Consider the following 22,736-nt stretch of genomic DNA (forward strand, 5'->3'; position numbering starts at 1 on the left):
TTTGAATACAATTGAGTAAACATACAATTAATCCAAAACTGAAACACGCATTTAAGACAAACAAATTAAACCTAAGAGCCCTAAATCCAAGGTTGCAAAAGTCACTAGGCAGACGCTAGACGGCCGACTGGGGAGTTGGGTGTACTCGGAGTACTCGGGGAGTACTCGGACATGGTAAATATGTAGAAAAATAATATTTGGATATTATATATATACCAAATATCATAAGTTTACTAATATTTATAACAAAATAGGTGAATATCAATATAAATAAAAGAAATACATTTTTAAATATAAAATATTCTAAAAATTACTAATCATTAATTAAGAAAGTGATATTTGTTCTTTAATATTATTGAAATAGCAATAATGTTTTATTTTTTTGAATCAAAATCGGCCAAAGTTCACTGTTAAGATGTGATTCTGGCTGAGGTTGACCACATTTGACCGATTCTTAGTAAATAGGCGGATTTACATAAACTCGCCTCGGCGACATACCTTGTAGCGAGTACACGGAGAGTACTCGTCCTTGTAATCCTACTTTTACAACATTGCCAAAATCACACAAATTTAATTATGGGATGTACCTTGTCAATGGCGCCAAAATCATGAATTTCGTAGCCCTAAAGATAAAGTATTATCACAAACCCTTAATCGCATGGAGTGATATCTGATTCCGGTGAATAAGAACAAAGGAACAATATAGAATTAAGCGGAGAAGAGATTAAATATCTGGTTCCTGCGATCAAACAACACATAACAAAAACCCCTTGCATAAGTCGTGTAGTGGGTGGTTCGCCGACAATAACTGTTGCCGCTGAATTTGTAACCAACTAAGCTCGAATCTCTGCCGCCACCATCAAATTTGCAGCATTCAATCCACCCTTTGTCGCCAACGCCGTCAAAACTCAAACGAAGACTTTTCCGCAAAACAGAAAGCACGGAGGTAGCTGGTGGCTAGGCGGACGAGAGATTGGGGATGAGAGAGTTTTGTAATCCCTAAATAAAAGTCATTAGACTTGTTTCAGTAGAAAATGTGAGATGATCACTTAATGCATTTTAATATATAATATAATATAATATATCGTTAACATGTTTCACTTCAAAAATATGAAAAAGAAAAAGTGGGGCTTTTTTTTAAACTCACCTTCATTGGTGAGTGAAAGAATTAATTCTTGGTTAAGTGTGAAAGTTCTAACGTGTAGTCCCTAAATAAAAGTCATTAGACTTGTTTAGTATGATTTTGATGAATAAATAAATGTAAATAATATTATAAAAAACTTTCCGTTTTTTTATAAGTTTACTAACTAAACAATATACTATTAACTTTTTTTAATTATCATGAAATTATTGTCAAGACTCTAGCATCATTAACACAAGTATAACAATAAATTCATTAGATAATTCTTTTTTCAATTTTATACATTAATCTTGACATTTATGCCTAATGAAAAATTAGTCAAATTTAAAAGATGGAAAATTTTAATTTTCTATTTAGTTTATTAGTTTATATTTTAATTTCATCAGAATAATTTAGACGAATCGGTAATTCTTGACATTTATGCCTAATTAAAAATTGGTCAATCATAAAAGATGTAAACTTTATTGAGATTGGAGAATATTAAAACTATTTATGCCTAATGAAAAATTAATCAAATTTAAAAGATGGAAAGTTTTCATTTTCTATTTAGTTTATTAGTTTATATTTTAATTTCACCAGAATAATTTAAACGAATCGGTAATTCTTGACATTTATGCCTAATTAAAAATTGGTCAATCATAAAAGATGTAAACTTTATTGAGATTGGAGAATATTAAAACTAAAAAATAGTGGTCAGATTCGGTTCTTAAAAATAGAAATAAATTAATGTATAAATGATTAGAATGTATCATTAAATTAAAGATGATGAATATTTTTAAAATAAATAAGCATTTATAGTAAATATCTAAGATTTTCTAAATATACATTTGAAATAAGTAATACACCACATATTAAATTGGTCAAATAAATTTATGTGTTTTTAATCCAAAACTTTAACTTTCAAGTATTATCAAAAGTAAATTATTTAAAATTTTCGGTATATATTAAATATGTCGTTTATGCTAATTAAAATTTGGTAAAATATAAAAGATGGAAAGTTTGTTAAGATTGGATACTACTAAAAACTAAAAAAGATTGTTGCAATAATGGACAATTTTGAATTTTGAAAACAAAAATAAATAATTGTAAATATTATTATAAAAAACGTTCGATTTTTTGAAAGTTCAATAAATAATTGTTAAAACTTTCAAGATAAGATTCAAAAACTTTAACACGGAGAAAATAATATTGTTATTCATATAATAATGAAATAATTTACATGAATTGTCTAAGCTACATAAAATAAAAAATGATAGAAAATTAATAACTAAAATACATTAGTAATGACCAAAACAAACATAATCAAACTACTCTCCATCAAATACTTTTTCTATGCAATTAGCCAATCTACCAATTTAGGCCGCCATAAACTGAATTTTTTAAAATAAATTAATGTTAGATATACTGAACTATTAAAAAACAAATTAGTAAGAATTATTGATGGATGAAACAAAGCTTGTGTGGGCAGTCGATATATTTGTAAGTAGACATATTTGCACCGAGTGAGGCCTTCCGAACAATCAAATATTTATTCTCGGCAAGCCAAACACCATACTTAGGAATGTAAGGTTTTCTTACATAGGCTTGCATTCTGTTTCCCTGTAAATTATTATAAAGATTAGTAAAAAGTTGTATGAATAATATAGTAAATTAATGAATGTGTTAACAATACCATTTCGTCTTGAACAATCATTTCGATGGACCAATCTTGCCCGGGCTTTGAGTTGTCCTTCTGCCGCCAAAGTCTCAAAATACGCACCTTTAGGATACACTCACTGTTTTGAACATCAAGTTGGTTCAACATGGTGATATTGGTTGGCTCCATAATGCTAGTGGTGAAAAATTAAAAAAAAAACAAACATATCATTTACGAACAATAAAAAATTTTGCCAATAAAATTAATAAGAAAATGGAAGATATAAAAACAACAAAAAGTAAAAACCTTCGCACAAAGGTAATCGTTTTTAATAAAGAGGTTTTGATGGTGTAAGGATTAGGCTACCAAATGTACGTATTTATACCAAATGAATTAGGGTAGACAAAATTATAGAAGGAATGTAGTAAGGTAATTGATTGCAAACATAAATTTAGTAAATTTGAATATTTTGAAAATAAATTATGGTAAGAATGATTACAAAGGATTCCGTAATGAATGTATTTTCAAATTTTGAAATTTCTATTATTCAACAATTCCACTAAAGTCTTAATTTATCTTTTCGTATAATTAGATTAGTATAAATATAAATATTAGATTAGTATAAATGTCATATTATTTAATTTAAATGTTAACTATAATCTCATGTAAAAATATAAGTTACTAATTATATTATTTATAATAATATAATTAATCATCAATTATAACACCAAATATTATTTAATGTAATTCATATAAGGTTTGAAAATAAAAGTTACTAATTTTGTTATATATATGTAAGTAAATTGTGAATTATATTATTGTAATTATAAGTAATCGTAACTATAAGTCATGGGTCAATGGGTCAAGAATGAATCTGTAACTCAAGTGTTATTCTTAAACAATAATAAGAGAATGAACTTTGGTTATAATTGTTAAAACTTAATGACATAAATTAAGTAAATGGGTCAATGGGTGAACATCCATAATCATAGTAACATTAAATCATTGTTAATTAATTCAAATTTACATTCAAATTGACACCATAAGTTATACAATCATTAATTCAAATTTACAAATTAATTACATTCAAAGAATATACAAAAATTTATTTAAATTTACAATTTCCGTAATTAAACCATTCCTTAATCAAATCGGTCATCATTTCCTAAATTTAACATAAATGATACAAACATTTACAACTTTATGAATTTGATAAATTTAAATTAAAATAAATATAATATTTTAAAAAAATTCAAAATTTAATATCGGTAATCTCTATATACTATATATATTTACTCTATACGTAATCTCTATATTAAATCTGTAATCCTTTCTATTGATGAAATATCAAATAATAATCTAGATTATATATTATATACTATCTAAAAAAATAATAAAGGTGGTGAATAAAATCAACCAAAAACAATAAAATATTCAAAATGATATTTTGAATATTTGGTTTTGGAAACTATAACTACGATTTTGAATATTCAAAATGAAATGTACCTATAAATATCACTTAATAGATATATCTAGAAATGTTCCTATATAAATGACAATTTTAAATATTCAAAATGAAAATGAAAGATAAGACTTTAATAGCATTGATGAATCTAATTTTAATATATTTTTGGTTAATTTAATTAAGATGAAAATTAGAGAAGGCCTAGATATAAATGGAAAGTATGAAAATCTACCAATAGGAAGAGGGGATTTTGACATAAAGCTTATTGCTTTAATAGTATAGTTAGATGATGTCGCCCAATGTGTGACCTACAAAGTAAAACAGTTAATAAACCACTCGCTTTTGTAACAAAAATTGAACTTAACAGATGAAAAGTGGAAAAGGATAAAAGATTATGACCCATGATGTTAGTGTTTACATGACCTAATCGATCATCCCTTAAATGCCATTGATACCCTTGGCCTTTTTACATTCGTCATGTTACGGACTGAAACCATTGTAATGTATGAGACTTGCCCCACATCAGTTGTATGAGCAATTGATTTGGGGTTTATAAACCAAATTATTTCTTCACCCATTAGACTAGTCTTTTGGGTTGAGTTCTTCTCTTGCTCTACACTTTTTCAGTTTATCATTTGATATCATCCGAAAGTACCTAACAATGGAAACTTGCCTACGATAGATCACCTGTGTTAGACCTTTTGCCAAAGTTGACCAAAAAGTCAATGGGAGTCAACGATGGGATTTTGGTACACGCAAGATGAGGTCTACTGATTGTTATATTGGGTTGGGCCATTTGGGCTTGGTATAATGTTCTATGTTACATAATGGGCTGCTCCCTAGTAAAAATAAAAGGTACATTTGGGCGGCTCCAATATTGAGCTATGGCTAGGATAAGTTATTGTTAGACTGATCATAAGAGGAAGATGTTTTGGTATAAGATTAATTCTAGGTGGGACCGGGTCATGACAGTGTATGACTAATCATCATCACCGCACTCGGTAAATCTCACTAATAGTAAAATTATGGTAAGGTTTGAGGTGGGTAAGACAAGCGACCTTACATCTACCCTGTAGTAATAGAGAATTTGCTTCTTGTGAGACCCCCGACTCATAAATTATATCGGGCCAATGTCATATGCACTATTCATGTTTCATGGTAGTCGCCCGTTGGGTAATTGATAAGCCCATGATGGTAAAATGTGTTGTATTTAATAACAGTTGGGCCAGATTATATTATAGTACATTTCTAAACTTTTGTAGACATTAAAGCTTAAAATGAAGTAAACGAGGAGCACCATTAAGGCCCTTAGAGAAGGAGTACCGCATGTAGTCATGAGCGGTCGTCTCCCTGTACCTCGCTGGGTTCTCATCAGAAACCAACTCCTTGATCGGTCTGTACACCTTTGTTGACACCGCTAGGGAGGTGTTGAAAAAACATGCCACAGATACCCTCGGACCTTTCTCATTTGCCATCACTCTATGCTCCACACTTTCAACTTGTCATTCGTTATCATATGAAACCTAACAAAGTTAGACTTTAGTTTTGAAATTCAAAAATCAAAATCAAAATCAAATGATTATGAAATGTTTATATTGTACTTTTTTTTGAATAAATTAATCAATTCAGGATTTTACACAAGGTCTCTATGAGAATTGTCAAATATTTTTTGGCCGAAGGCAAAATTTTTTTCAGGTTTTATATGAGTTGAGTAATTGGGTTTAAACATTAAGAATATTTTTTTTGTCAAAAACAATATGTATATTTAATATTAAAAAAATGGGGCCTATCAGCGTATCGGGCAGGAGTCCATCGACCACCCTGCCCTACCTCATAGCTGGCTTGATTTTACATCTTACAGAAACTTGCCTGTAAGAGATCACCGATATTGACCACCAGCGCGCCAGGAACTGGTGGAACATCAATCCATTGATTTTGATGAAGTATTTTCGACCCTCCAATTTGGTCTTGTAGAAGGACCGTGAGAAAACCGGCGTCGGTGTGTTTGGTTGTACCCATGGTTAAATCCGGTTGGGGACAAGCAGGGTAACAATGGCCTAGAAACGCCAGCCCCTTGTCACAACCCATATCTCCTAAGTGATCCCGCTTCAGACCTAAGGCCTCCGAGATCAATCCAAATAACAATCCACCTAGTTTCAACACATAATTCGAATACTCGATTTGAATGTCTCTGCAAACCTCTGGCAATTCTTCTGGAGGCGGAGGTGAGGGCACCATGAACGAAAGAAATGTGTCTCTCCAGTTGGCAGCAGGGGACGTATACAGGTCGAAATTACTATTATACATCACTGTTTTGGTATTATCTCTCATGTAAAACCGTTTCTTTATCTCCACATCTTGTTCGTGAAATCTACGAACACCTTGAAGCGTGTCTGTCATCAAAGTCAATGGGATTCCATGATTCTCTATTTGAAAAAAACCCGAGGTTTTCTGAGGCCGCACGGATGTTATCCACCGTTGATGCTCTATCGATGGATGCAAGGTCTATGACTGGAAGGTCGAAAGGAGTGGAAGATTTGGGAATGGTATCGGGTTGATTGATGAAGATGCGAGGGACTTGTTGGATACCAGCATGGATGAGGCCTTGGACGCCCGATTTTGTTTCGTCGAAAGCTTTGAGTTCGACTGCTCGATCATGGGGTGTGGTTTGTCACCATGTTTGTGAACTGTGATGATGTTACTATGCAAAGGTTCTTTCTATAAATTGAAATACGCAGTCAACTATGGATAGAATTTTATCGCCACAGATTTATTATTTTTGCAACTTTTGACTTCAGTCATTAAGGACCAAAAATATCAAACCATGCCCCAAAAATATCAAGCTGTGTTTTCTAGATATTATTTCAAAATATCTATGATTAGTCATAACACAAAGTTTGTCTTCAAAAAAATTATCCAAAATTTTTCTTCAGAGTAGTGGCAAAACCTGGACGAAAACATCTTGATAGGGGCTCAATACTTATAGATGAAATCGGCTAAATTTACACTACGTGTAAACATTTACACAACAAAAAGAGGGGGGGGGATGCTTTCAAAGATAATGACAGTCTCTTTATTTGTTTTGTACTTGCTCATTGATTATTCGTTTAGACTATTTACATTCGATTATCAAGTAATATCATCACACAAACATGTTTATAGCAGCAATATACTATATTCCTCTTGACAATCATATAGTCAAATCCCAATGTGTATTTGTTTTGTTTTTGTACGATATTAAATATTTTAAACCTTCTTGTTAATTTTAGTGTTATTGTGTAACCTTGACGCTCTAACAAACATTGTTAGTTATTAACGAGTTAGGAGATGCGGGAGTACGTATACTCGTTTAATTAATGTTTTATGTTTTGTAAGCTGGGCTTGTTTAATAATCTTGATTATCTGAGTTTCTAATTAATAAACTCTTGGGCCTTTATTTAATAAACCCATGTTTTGATCAAACGTGTTAATGGGCGTTGGACTCAGAATTTAATTCATTATATCAATGAATGAACCCAGTTCATGACCCAGGTCTGAAACGGAATTTGAAACCACCGGTGCAAACCAAAATGGTATTAGGTCATCATGAGCTCACCAATTACGATTTAAGTGCGTTTTCTATTTATAAATTAGGGTTTATGCTTGTCAATGGGTCGGGATTTGATCTGAAATGCATTAGATAATTAGTTCATTAGTTGTATCAAAACAAACCTGGCCATTAATAATATGTCCTGAGCAAGTTGATGGTGAAATGACTAGTGGGAAACAAACAAGGTCCACATGGATTATCAATTATTAAACTGTGATTGATAGCCAATCTACTTGAGCAAGTAATTAAGTTGTAACGTTTGGAACCACCCAATAAAGTGACTTTTCTTGAGACGGGACGCCGACCGTCCATGCTGATTTTGACGCTTTAGTTGACTCCAGGAGTACTATTAAGGAGGAAACTCATCACTGTGGAAAAACCCATATGAGTTAGGGTTCAAACCTTTGACCCTAGGATCTCAAGTCTTAACCATCACTCCCAAGCCATTATGCCAGCTGAAGGCCAATTGCTGTATTATGAATTTATTATTGTTAATAAAATAATTCCTAAGTTTGTTACTTCTATTTTCTTATGAATCCTGATAATACTAATACTGGTTGTTTATTGGGTTTTAATAAGTTTTATAAAATGAGAAGCTTACAAAAGTGACATGGTCTTTTTAAGCGTGAAGCACAAAAGCGCAAGCCTTTCGTATGCGTGGCGCAATGTGCTTACATATATATTTTCTATACATTCTATAGGTTTATAGCACATCTCCTATTCAAAATTCAGTTTAAAATAAGCTTTATATAAAACTGGCCATAACCAGAATTGAAGGTGCATTTCTCAAGCTTAATTTCTATGAAAAAATGCTCCCATGTGCAACAATATGTCCTTTTTCAATAATGCAACTTCCACTTGTTTTTTGTTTTGTTTTGTTTTTTCTACACATCCTTCAAATCCGGTGGCTCCAGGGGCTGGCCGCTCATTCATTAGGATCCTTAGATATTTAATATAATGTTACAATTTCTTTTATTAATACCTGTAACTAAATTTTTAAAAATCATTTGTAAATCAGGTAAATCAGCTTCATTTGAAATTTATAAAAGTAATACTTATTTTAGTGTGTTGCATCCTATGTTTAGCTATATGGTATCTAAAAACTAATACACTTATTTTAGTGTATTCTAGTTATGAAATTTTATTATATTTTAAATGATTTGAAATCTAAAATATGATAGTATTTTTATCATGCTTTAAAAATTTATAATAATGTAATGTTTGAATACAACTTATTATATTTATTATTAAATTAAAAAAGAGTTATTATAAAATATTAGTGTAAAAATAGAAATCAATTAAAATATATAAGGGCAAGTTCATGGATGGTACCATATCTTTGGCTGAAGGAACTATAAACAGCAGCCTCCGAAGCCCTATCTTTCCTTCCATACACTTATAATTCCATTAACATATATCTTTATTATACAGAGTTTTCTTCAACACCAATCACCACAGATTAAACTAATAATGGCTGAAATCATTGCTTCTGAAATCTTGAAATCTGTTTTTGAGAAGTTGGCCTCTGAAGCCATAAAGACATATGTTCGGTCCCAGGGAATTCATTCAGAGCTCAATAATTTAGAGAGAACATTGACCAAAATCCAGTCTCTGCTTAATGATGCTTCTCAGAAGCATATAACCAATGAAGCTGTACAACAGTGGCTCAATGATCTCCAACATTTGGCTTACGAAGTAGATGACGTGCTTGATGGTCCGGAAACCGAAGCTATGCATCGTGAATTTGCCCAGCAATCCCGAGCCATCACCAGCAAGGTAAGAAGGCTTGTCCCAACTTGTTGCACAAATTTATCACTAAGTCAGAGGATTCATCATAAGTTAGATAGTATTACCACCAAATTTGAAGATCTAGAAAAGGTTAGTCTAGGCTTGACTATAATAAATGAAAAGTCTAAAAGAAGTTATCAGACCTCTTTGGTAGATACATCTGGTATTGTTGGGCGGCAAAAGGAAAAGAAGGAATTGCTCATGAAGCTATTAGGTGATGAGCCATGCAATCAGAACTTTAGCGTTGTGCCCATAGTTGGTATGGGCGGTTTAGGCAAAACCACTCTAGCTAGACTTTTGTATGACGATGAGGAAGTTAGGAGGCACTTTGAACTCAAGGCATGGGTTTGTGTGTCTGATCAGTTTGATATCTTTAATATAAGCAAACTCATCTTACAGTCTGTGAAAGGTGAAAACAAGGAATTCACTGATTTAAATCTACTTCAAGTAGATCTTAAAAATCAACTCAAGGAGAAGCGATTTTTAATAGTGTTAGATGATGTTTGGACTGAATGTTATGAGGACTGGGAGACACTAGTGAGCCCATTTCATGAGTGTACTCCCGGAAGTAAAATCATAATGACAACTCGAAAGGAGCAACTGCTCAAAAAGATGGGTTACAATAATCTAGACCATCTGCAGACTCTATCACATGATGATGCAATGTCTTTATTTGCTCAACATGCATTGGGTGCATATAACTTTGATTCACACCCAATCCTCAGACCACATGGTGAAGACATCGTGAAAAAATGTGATGGGTTGCCTTTGGCTTTAAGAGTACTTGGAAGGTTATTGAGGATAAAGACTGAAGAAGAAGACGCATGGAAGGAACTGCTAAATAGTGAGATTTGGAGGTTAGGAAAAAAAGATGAGATAATACCAGCTCTTAGACTAAGCTACCATGACCTTTCTGCATGTTTGAAACAGTTGTTTGCATACTCCTCCATTTTCCCCAAGGACTATATGTTTGACAAAGACGATTTGATTTTACTTTGGATGGCAGAAGGTTTTCTGAACCAGTCATCATCAAACAAGTCGATGGAACGTTTAGGTCTTGAATATTTTGAAGATTTATTGTCAAGGTCATTGTTTCAACATGCACCCAATGACAAATCGTTGTTCATGACGCATGACTTGCTGAATGACTTGGCCATATCTATTTCCGGGGAATTCTTTTTAAGGTTAGAGGATAAGATGATGAAGAATGTTAGGAACGCAGATTTTGAAAGGTTCCGCCATATGTCATTTGTTCGTGAGGAGTATGTCGATTACTCAAAGTTCAAGGCATTGGAAAGAGCTAAAAGTTTGAGAACATTTTTATCAGTGTCAGTTGAACCGGAAGATGGTTGGGAAGATTTCTACTTATCTAGTAAGATTCTGGTTGATTTGCTTCCCAAATTAGTATTGTTAAGGGTTCTATCTTTGAGTGATTATAAAATAAGCGAGGTACCAGAGACCATAGGAAGTTTGAAACACTTGCGGTATCTTAACTTATCTCGAACCTTAATAATGCATTTACCACAAAATGTATGCAATCTCTACAATTTACAAACGTTAATCCTTTTTGGATGTGACAAATTAAGTAAATTGCCCAACTTCTTAATGCTTAAAAACTTGCAGCATTTAGACATTAGGGATACTCCGCTTTTGAATAAGATGCCCTTAGGTATTGAGTTGAAAACCATGCAAACTCTCTCAAAGATCATTGTCGGAGGAGATGATGGTCTTGCATTAACCGAGCTTAAAGACCTTGCAAATATTCATGGAAAAACTCGAATCCAGGGGCTGGACAAAGTGGAAGTGGCAATGCATGCACGGGAGGCAAACTTCTTGCAAAAGAGGTTTAGTGAGTTATATCTAGAATGGAGTGATGTGTTTGATGAATCTCGAAAGGAATCTCTAGAAACAGAGGTCCTAAGTGTGTTGAAGCCTCATAATTACAGTTTGATAAAGCTTGGAATAGCGTCATTTGGTGGTCTAGAGTTTCCTAATTGGGTTGGGGATCCGTCGTTTCTTCATTTGATTAGTGTGTCTATACGTGGCTGTAAAAAGTGTGCGTCTTTACCACCACTTGGGCAGTTACCATCACTTAAGAAGTTGTTTATTGAAGACATGGATGAGGTGAAAGTCATGGGTTCAGAGTTGATTGGGACTAGTCTTGCATTCACTTCACTTGAAATTCTTGAATTACGAAATATGAAGAGGTTGGAAGTATGGTTAACTGATGTTGGGGTTGTGTCATTTCCATGTCTTAAAACACTTGTTATAAGAAACTGTCCTAATTTGGTTCAAGTGACGCTTGAAGCATTACCTTCACTAACCGTTCTAGAAATATTTAAATGTGATAGTGGTGTGTTGAGAAGGCTGGTTCAAGTAGCTCCAGGAGTTACCTGGATGGAAATAGAAAGTATTTCAGGGCTTAATAATATGGTATGGAGAGGTGTTATTGAGTGTCTTGGTTCAGTTGAAGTTTTAACCATAAAAAATTGTAACGAAATAAGATACTTGTGGGAATCAATGTTAAGTAAGGCTCTTATAAAGTTATGGAGCTTGGAAGTACTGGAATGTCAAAGTTTGGTTAGATTAGGAGAGAAAGACAAGGAGGGAGATAATGGTGGGGGAAACCTCCTAAAAGCTCTTAGGAGGTTAAAGATAGAAAAACGTGAGAGTGTCGAGCATTGTCGGTGTTCAAATAACATTGAGATCTTGCACATCTCAGATTGTACTTCCATTACTTCTGTTTCATTCCCGACAACAGGACGTCAGAAACTCAAGTTTCTTTGCATTAACGGTTGTGACAAGCTGTTAGAAAAGGAGCAAATACTCGGAGGAGATAACGCTAGGGTGATTGTCAACAACACAAGCACGCCGATGCTTGAAAGTCTGCAATTATTCAACTGGCCAAATCTGACAACGACGATCGTTAATTTGAGTCAGTTGATTCACCTCACCTACCTGGGAATAGAAGGTTGTCCAAATATGGAGTCATTTCCCGACCACGTGTTGCCAAATCTCACCTCGCTAACAAATCTGGTAATACACAATTGCCCAAGTACAGATGCTTCCTTCCCTCGCGGGTTTTGGCCTCCCAAATTGCAAACCCTTTACATAGGTCAGTTGAAGAAGCCCGTCTTAGAGTGGGGGCCACAAAGTTTCCCAACCTCACTCGTCAGCCTGTTGTTAGACGATGAACGGTCAGAAGAAAATTATGTGAGCAGTAGTAATCAGCTGTCTGATCTTCTTCCTTCATCTCTAATTATGCTTGGGTTACTTGGGTTTAAGAAACTGAAATCACTATCAGCGGGACTCCAACACCTCACCTCCCTCCAACATCTCATTTTATGGCGTTGCCCAAAGATGAAATATCTACCAGAAATTCTGCTGCCTTCACTTTTGATGTTAAACATCAATGAATGCCCAAATCTAGAAGGAAGGTGCAGTAGAAAAGGCTCATATTGGTCCGGTATCTCTCATATTCCCTGCATCAATATAAACACAGGAAGTTTGTAAGTTTTTAAACAACATGAGTGTACATATCTAATTAATAAATTATCTCAATATCTGCTTTTTTTTAAATACATAAAGGGCTATAATGGAATACAAAATAAATCACAATAGTTGACTGTTGAACAAGTCAAGTTTCCTTCAATTCAATTAATGTTTCAGAAATCTGATCACCTTTAACTTTTTTTTATGTATCACTTAAGCTGGTTAACTTTTATGCAATTAGTCCGTTTGTTTAGTAGAGTGCAAAAGAATAGTATGAGTGATTATGCCCATATAAAAACTACACAAATTGAGTTAATTTTTGTTTGAATCACACAGCTGGATTCTGAATATCAGTTTGTTAATCCAAATAGACCAGAAAATATCAAATAAACGAATCAGCATGGTCCTGGAGACGTCATTAGTGACATATAAGTTGTGGGCATGTATAATCAATCATCAAAAATGTATATCTCAGACAATAAAGGACACTTCTCTTGTAGTGATACCATTATCTTGTAGTTTCAAATCCTCTTAAACCAACTTAATTTGAGATTATAAAATGGCCCATATATGTCAAGAAATATATAGTATTGCTACCGAGCAGATTTGCTTTTTATATACTGCAACTATTTTTTGTATTCTTATCTGTTGGTACTGCATCTAATTAGGTCCCGTTCAGTAGATTATGGATCGATACATATCACTAGTTATCCATATCAGATGGGAGTTGAGACGTACAACCCGTTTGTGTTGTCTCCATTCCAGTCAATACACATATATATTACATTTGAGAAACAAATTTGTGGGGATGAAATGGAGAATGAAGTATAACATAGGTTGAATGGTGAGGTTCAAGGGTGGAGGAAAAGCTAAGGTAACGCTAATGTGGCGAATGGTCCAGAATAATGATAGTGGAGTATAACGCAAAACGTGTTTATAGCAATACTAATTCCTGTTGACACTCGTATAGTCATAAGTCATATCCCAATGCGTATCATGTTTTGTTTTGTTGTTAGATAATAAACTTCAACTAATGGAAGTTAATAGACGCTAATTCATGATTGAATAACCAAGAAGGGGAAAAAATGATAAAAGATCATATGTGTAATGCGATCCTTAGTCTACGAGTGAGTTTTACCCTCTTTTCTTTGTGTTGCATATGGTATTACAAATTACCATTTACCACAAGCCATATTTTACATTATAAGTTTTCATACTTTACAACAAAGTACTAGTATAGTAGTACACTAGTACATCTCATATTGTGTAATGATGCCACACAATGTGTGACAGAGAAAGTGAAACGGTTAATAAACTATTCACTTTTGTTACAAAAGTCGAATTTAAACATATGTAAAGTGAAAAACGGAGCAGAAAACAACCATGTAGCATACTCTCGATTAAGGTGCATTTTCTATATGAGAACTAGGGTTTACATGACCTAATACAAATATCCATGGATGTAATAAGAGGCCGACCCGACCATGTTACCCGAGACCCTACTCTCTAAACAATAAACTGGCCATGTATGAATAAGGGTTTAAAGGGTCCAACCTAATTGGGTATAGTTTAAGAGCAATAATATACCATATGACTAAAAAAGGGTCGTCTCTTGGTTAAGCCAAACAAGGCGAAGGTTTTGGGCCTTTAGTTCCATAGGGCCTCAATCTAAAATATAGGTTTGTATTATGGGTTTTCGAAAGTCGTTTTTTTAGAATTAACAGCTCATTTAGCCACAAGTTTAGGAGGAACGTCACGTACGTACCCATTATCATTGCATATCATCCATATTTTATAATTCATGGATACTCTTTATAGCTATACACAAAGAAAAGGCCTCAACATTTTAGTTAATTTTAAGCATCCGAACACGTTGAGCCGGCCCTGACTAAAAACATCTCCGTTTCAGCATCTACTAATTGTATCTATATTATATTATAATACATATAAACAACCTTTTACCTCTCACTTTCTCTCTCATGAGACGCTTGTATATTTAATGTTGTATTGAATGCTACCTTTAATTTCATTCATTACTTTCTCATTATCACATTCGTTGCTTGAGTCATTGAATCTTTAATTTGAATGCAACAGATGAATACATTACCCTTTCCATCTACCCGCTATTGAATCCCAGATCCGTTTCAATTGAACCCTACTTTAAGACCTCATCTTCAATTCCCAAATCACATCTACCGATTCTAGGGTTTGCCTCTATTAGTTCAGTTTCTTATATAAAATGTTTTCCTTCGATGTATAAACGCATCGACCGAATTTCTATTGTATCCCGCCGCAACACGCGGGCTCTCCGACTAGTATCTTATATTTGACTTTAATACATGAATACTAGAACAACTATACTTTTATTTAATTACATGGTCTAGTCTAACTTCAAAAGTTTGTCAACCATATGTGAATTGATACAAGTAATATTCACATTCACAAATTACATGTAGAGAAAAATTCATTGGTTCCTTTATGTCTGTTTCTAATCAATTATACCCTTTATTATTTTTTTTCTCAATAGTTCGGTAATTTCGAATGAATCATATATGAGATATAAATCTCTCCTAAATTTTAAAGGAACCGTGAACCTATGTAGAAATTAGTAAATGGGTCAAGGGTTGGAATAAGGGTCGGACACTTTAAACTGGTTACCCTTTAAAGTGAAATTTTGAAGACCCTTAACCCAACCCATATTATATCAACGATTATAATTAAGGGTTTTACGAGTCGACTAACCGTCTTTCAAGGGTCAAACCCTACTCTTGCTCACCCCTACGCTTAATTGATCAACCTATTTTGGGCAGATCAACATGGACCTAAGATCCAACTATTTACATCAGTTAGGTTGTGATCCTATGGCCTAGAGGTAGTAAGGCTTGGGTTGTTTAGTGGAGACCGAAATTTGATTTCCATTTGTGTCACTTTGGGTGAATGTTTGCAATGAAGGATTTGAGCTAGGCCTTGCGAGGTTGTCAGTTCAGATCCAGAGCCCGCCCAGGTTTTCGTCCCACCGTGTGTTACGACAGTGAATTCTGCTCTTGTGGCGACACAACGACCATCAAGTGGCAGCATGGGTATGGTTTCCCAGATGAACGCCCAAGCCAAACTCTGAAGCCATAGTGGGCCCGATTAATACAACATAGTCTACCCACAGAGTAACGCAACGAGACTATCCAAATTAAAGTATACGATGCAGTAAAAAAACCCAAAAGAAATTGTCGTTTAAACGGAAAAAAAACATTAGTTAGATTGTGGGTTAGATCACGATCAGTATTGGGCCTGATCAGATTAAATTTATGGATTAGATAAGTTTACTAAGACGATCGCCAATAGAATATGTTTTTGTGAGTGTTTTTGGATGCCCATATGGCACTTGGGCTCACAAAAACACCACATTTCTCCTCATTTATCTTTCCTCTGTCATCCATCTCTCTCACAAACACAATATTCTTCATCAATTCTTCATCAAGAATCTTCATCCACCTTCTCTCCTTCACATCACACTATCTCTTTTTCACGTCACCATTTTTTTCTCAAAAACACCTCAAAAATCTTCTATTATGGATGCTCTAATTGTTCACAAACCATATCCATTGATGGCACGTGAACAACCAGCAAGTAAAATAAATAAAAAAAATTTAAACACACATTAACTTATAGTCACATATACACATCATACATGTCTTTTTTATATTCTAACTTTTCAATGTTTATTCAAATATTATATAGGTATATTTTAAAGAGAAATTTAGCATTTGACTCCATGGAAAATATCGTCACGAGATGGATTAAACACTGAAAAAGAATTTGCGCATGCTGTACCGTTTGTTAAATTTGGGCGGGTCAATCTATGCCCTTCCATTAGATTTTTTCGTTTACCTTTGTTAAGTGGGAGGGTGTTTTGAACTTTTTACAATACAAAATTAGGTGATATATCTGAGCCATTATGTTTATTATCTTTTTCATGAGCTTGGAAAACCGGCTTGCTAGGAAAAATGGCAGTCCGATCACCACCGGGTATTCTTCCACATTCTTCCTCCACACTCTTTCACCACCCTTCCTTCCACCTTTCCTTCCACCTTCCCATTACTTAATCTAATAACCATCACTCTAATATATATATATATATATATATATATATATCACCATCTTCCTTCCTTCCACCTTCACACTTCACCAGCGGCCACCACCTCACCACCGTCACACTTCCCGACTCATGTTGGCTCCCCGTCGCACGTCACCCGGCTCCCCCATCGCACCCGTCACACCCGTAAACTACAAATACAACTACAACTACAATGGTTTTGATCTTGAATGTCAACTACAATCGGGATCTCCTTGGAGTCCTGATTGATTCAATCTTCGAGTCCGGATCTCGATTCATAGAACTACAGTTCAGTTTTTTGGTTACTTTCGCAGGCGAAGCCCGAATCGCCTACCGTTGGAGATGGACTCTTGGCCCGCGGCTCCTACCATAGTGTTCGGGTTCGGCTCGTTATATGTAAAATCCTGAAGTTTATAATTCGGGTGTTTTGTTATATGTATGTATGTGTGTATTGTGTTCGTGTGTTATATATATATATATATATATATATATATAACAAATGTTTGTCTTCATTGTGTTCGGGTTCGAGTATGGGTTTGTTTGGTTGTTTTCGGGTTGGGTTCGGGTGAAAATTTTGTAAAAAAATGAAATACATCGGTTCGTTTGGTTGTTTTCGGGTTGAGTTCGGGTGAAAAGTTTGTAAAAAAAATGAAATATATCTGTTCGTTTGGTTGTTTTCGGGTTGGGTTCGGGTGAAAAGTTTGTAAAAAAAAAAGAAACATATCGGTTCGTTTGGTTGTTTTCGGGTGAAAAGTTTATAAAAAAATGAAATGTATCGGTTCGTTTGGTTGTTTTCGGGTGAAAAGTTTGTAAAAAATAAAAGATATATATCGGTTCGTTAGGTTGTTTTCGGGTTGGGTTCGGGTGAAAAGTTTGTAAAAAATGAAATATATCGGTTCGTTTGGTTGTTTTCGGGTTGGGTTTGGATGAAAAGTTTGTAAAAAAATGAAATATATCGGTTCGTTTGGTTGTTTTCGGGTTGGGTTCGGGTGAAAAGTTTGTAAAAAAAAAGAAATATATCAGTTCGTTTGGTTGTTTTCAGGTTCGGTTCGGGTGAAAAGTTTGTAAAAAAGGAAATATATCGGTTTGCTTGGTAATTATCGGGTTCGGTTCGGGTGAAGAGTTTGTAAAAAAAAGAAATATATCAGTTCGTTTGGTTGTTTTCGGGTTCGGTTCGGGTGAAGAGTTTGTAAAAAACAGAAATATATCGGTTTGTTTGGTTGTTTTTGAATTCGGTTCGGGTGAAAAGTTTGTAAAAAAACGGGTATTTTAAATTTAGGAGGGAATTAAGTTTCATGTGTACCCTAGTAAATTATATGAAACGCAGATCTTTTAATTGCGCAGCTGAAAAGGGCATTTTAGTCATTACACAGGTCAGCTGGATGGTCAACTGACGGAAGGGCACAGGCTGAGCCCGCCTAAATTTAACAACGGTACAACATGCGCAAATTCTTTTTCAGTGATTAATCCATCTCGCGGCGATATTTTCCAGAGAGTCAAATGCTAATTTTCTCTGTTTTAAATAGAGGTTAGGTTATGATAAAAAGTATTGTTTTGTAAGAAAGATAAAAAATAATTTTGTCTATTGATTTTAGGCTTGAATTGTTGAGATTAGTTTCGGAGAAATCAAGTAGGAAATAAGGGCAAGGGCATAAAGGGAATAACACATTTGTTGACTTTCTCTCATGACATACATGACACGTGTCAATTCATCCCATCATTTTAAAACGTCCATAAATTGTTTATAAGACATTTTAGATATATATTTATATATATATAAAAACATTTTTTATATTTAATATGAGTATATATTGCTACACAAAAATAAAAAAAATTAATGGGTTTTTTTATACATTGTGTTATAGTTATGATCATTATGTTTTAATAAATTGTGTCTTACACCAGTGTGTTTAACCAAATTTTATTTTATCAAAGTCATTTTTTTTCATGAAATAAAAACACATCTCCCCTGATACCTGACTGAATTCTACATTTAAGAGTTAAGACACAATCATGTTTAGAAAAAAAATACCATTGTGTTTTTAAGAGCATTCTCAACCTATTCCCCATCCCCATCTCTATAATTACACTAAAAAACACTACGTTTCTCTCTTCTGCTCAATTAAATAATACATTTTATATATTTATCATTACAGTTTTCTCTCTCTTTTACTCACAAATAATAACATATATTAACAAATAAATAGGGGCAAACGTTGTTTCTCCAAATTTACAAAAAATAACTACATTTTCTCTTTTAACCCTGTTAATTTACACTCACAACCACTCAAAACTCCACCTTGTAATTTATAAATTTCCCTCACATGCTTTCGGGGGGATAAAATGAGAATGCTCTAAAACACAATCACAACAATCACTTCTACTCTTTTATATCATAAAACAATAAAAATAATAATTTGAATCTACATTCCTTGTCAAATCCAAGTATAATCATGCCAAGATCCCAACTTCCTACATATTTGTGTTTTTCATTTTGTTTCTCATTGTGTTTTACCCCACAACCACCACCGTCACATCACGTTATTCACCAATCGGAAACTATAAACGGAACTCCGGATAACCTAAATTGATGTATATTCTTTTCAATTGTTGAATCAATCGTGTCTGGAAGGAGGACGCGAAGGTGGCATCGTCAATGGAGTTATATTGGAAGGTAGCAGCGGCGACGAAGACAGATTGGAAGGTGGCGGCGGTGACGGAAACGGATCGCATGGTAGAGGCAGCAACAAAAACGAATCAGAATGGAGCTTGGTGGTGGATGACCTAGAAGCTCTACAGAGAAGATCGACAACAAGAGCAATCAAAAGACGTCTTCTCCGGCGACGACACCACTACCGTAGTCGTAATCTCCGACAAACATTGAAGCAAGATGGCGGTGGTGGTTGTGATGTCGTGTTGTGAGATTTTAGATGGAGGGCTTTTGTCTATTTAGTAAATAGAGGACATATGAGGTTGAAGATGGGTTTGTATGAACATGACTAAAATACTTATCCTTCCTAAAAAAGCAATACTTTTTATTTGAACATAATTCTTATAAATATTGCATTATAAAAAACATAAAATAAAATATGACGTTCAAAATAAATATATGTCTGGACATTTTAACATCTAGGTATATTTTACATTTTTAATGGTCAATAAACTTTAGCTTAAATAGCATTAAAGTGGAAGTAAATATTTGGATTGACATTACATGTAAAGGTGCACAAAAAGTTATATATCTGAAAACCAGGGTTGTCTTTAAATTTCCAAGTGTTCAAAACAAGTAAACAAAATGATCCCTATACAAAGTATGAAAATCAGGTCTTATATCAATATTTTCCACTATCAATAATAATTCCATTATTTTATTTATATAATACATAAAAGGCATTTAGAATTTATGTTTTAATTTAAACTAGTGTGTTCCCTTTGCGCATTGTACGCGGAACTTGGTAACGGGATTGAGTTTTTAAATGCAAATATACAAACATATCATAACGACTATCACTTCGATAAAAAAAATATTTATATAAGTATAAAAAAATTAGTTTATATTAGTTGGCTTATTACAGTATCAATGTGGTAATACACTCACTATATAGCTTGCAATAAAAAAAATATATTCTATTGCGAACACAATTTCGTTTTCAACGAAACCTATATACTTTATTGTGAAAACATCTTAGCTTTAACGGCGTGACATATATGTAAAATAAACATGTTGTAATGACATACTAAAAAATCTAAAAAAAACGTATATGATGGTCATTAAAAAGACCACTAACTTAAATATACACATATAATCACAAATTAGGGAACATGTTAAATCTATGAATAAATCCATGAATACTTTATGAGGCAAAATTAACAAAGTTTAGCAACATATAATGTTTGAAATCAAATTAAAACAGTTTAGAACCTTAAGGGGACTAATTTAATATAAAGGAATATTGGATTTTAATAATCCATATTAAACGGTATTGGCCGATTATAATCCATACTCGTTTTATCGCCACTGGCGGTCCCAAATTCAAAAAAGTTGGTCCTCAATAGACCCCCGTTAAAAATGACTTAACGGCTTTATTGAATTTCAAACCAATTTTTTAGGGATTTTGATCGTTAGGAGGATACAAGTCGATTGGTGTAAAATTTAGTTTGAAATAGTGCTTCAAAATGACGAACCAATGCTTCAATTCGGGTGTTTGAACTCACAGTTAACCAAAATCAAGTCGTTTGAATTATTGTTTCGAGCTAAGTTTTACATCAGTCGACTCGTATCATCCTAACGATCAAAAGCCCTAAAACATTGGTTATAAATTCTGAAAAACCTATAACGCCATTAAGTCGTTTTTAACGAGGCGGCAACTTTTTTGAATTTGGTACCGCCAGTGGCGATAAAATAAATATGGATTATTATTGGCCAATATGATTTAATAGGGATTATTAAAATCCAATATTCATAATATAAATTAAAAGTTGAGGGAATAAAAATGCAAAATTTTATAGTTTACCTTTAAACAGTTTAGGTTTCTTTTAATATATACTATATATTATTATTATTTTAAAGTCAACAATATTATTAAATTGATAAGGGGAAGTAGAAAAAAAATGTATACGTCAATTTGCTTTGACTAAACCTTTGTAATTAAATTTTATTTTTTAAAAATTTAATATAGAATTTTAAATGGTCACCACCCACTCTCTTATCATCTTCCTCATTTATTTTTAGTGTTCTCCGTTTTATCTTACTGAAAACCTTAAACACCACCGTTTGTAGCTAGCATTTTGCTTAGAATTTTTTTCTCGTAGCATCTCATTCTAAGTGCCCTCGGCCGAGCCTTTATGGGGTCAAGGTCGGGTCTGCTGAAACCGTACCCAATTTATACCCATAAATACCCAAAACTGATCATACCCCGATTAAACCCTATACCAATTTTTTTAATACCCGAAAAAATACATAAGTTTTTATAATATTTTTATGTTTACTATATAATGTTTATATTTAAGTTCTTTTAAAATACATATTATAAATTAAATAATTTGTACTTAAGTGAATTTATGGTTTTTGTAACATTTTTTAATTATTTTGATAAATTACAAAACAAGTTTAATTTGTAGACGAATTTAAATATGCATAAAAAATATTACAAGTTTAAAACCATGTATTAATACCCGGTCATACTCGGTTCCAATACCCAAACCTGATCATACCTTACCCGGGTACATAGGGTAGAGTTTTTCTCCTCAATACCGTACTCGAACTCTATCTGATTTTTCTCAATACCAAACCGGGTTACATATTCGAAACTGGATTTAAAAAAAAACTGATTTATTTATGTAAGTATAACTTTAGGTTTAGGACTTTAGGAGTGTATATTTATTTAAAATATCTACACACGTTACTAATAGGTTAACAGGTCTTTAACATGTTAAGACACAAATTTCAACATGTCTTAAATAGATTAACCAGTTTTAGACACGAAACCTGTTAAGCCCAAACCCAAATCTGAA

At 33.4% G+C, this 22,736-nt stretch overlaps 1 protein-coding gene and 1 pseudogene across 1 annotated transcript; one reads left to right on the forward strand and one right to left on the reverse strand.

The window, feature by feature from the left end:
* Nucleotides 1-5,554: 5,554 nt before the first annotated feature.
* LOC143566743 (1-aminocyclopropane-1-carboxylate oxidase homolog 1 pseudogene) lies at nucleotides 5,555-6,910 on the reverse strand (annotated as a pseudogene).
* A 2,249-nt stretch (nucleotides 6,911-9,159) lies between these two features.
* On the forward strand, nucleotides 9,160-20,144 carry LOC143566744 (putative disease resistance RPP13-like protein 1). Its single transcript, XM_077053359.1, has 3 exons — nucleotides 9,160-12,329; nucleotides 12,402-13,124; nucleotides 19,855-20,144. The coding sequence occupies exons 1-3, from the start codon at nucleotides 9,302-9,304 to the stop codon at nucleotides 20,142-20,144; spliced, it is 4,041 nt and encodes a 1,346-aa protein (XP_076909474.1). The 5' UTR covers nucleotides 9,160-9,301.
* Nucleotides 20,145-22,736: the final 2,592 nt, after the last annotated feature.

Source organism: Bidens hawaiensis, unplaced genomic scaffold, assembly GCF_021521415.1.
Source record: "Bidens hawaiensis isolate Kalapana, Puna unplaced genomic scaffold, B.hawaiensis_p1.1 tig00023043_1, whole genome shotgun sequence".
In the NCBI taxonomy this organism is placed as follows: Eukaryota; Viridiplantae; Streptophyta; class Magnoliopsida; order Asterales; family Asteraceae; genus Bidens; species Bidens hawaiensis.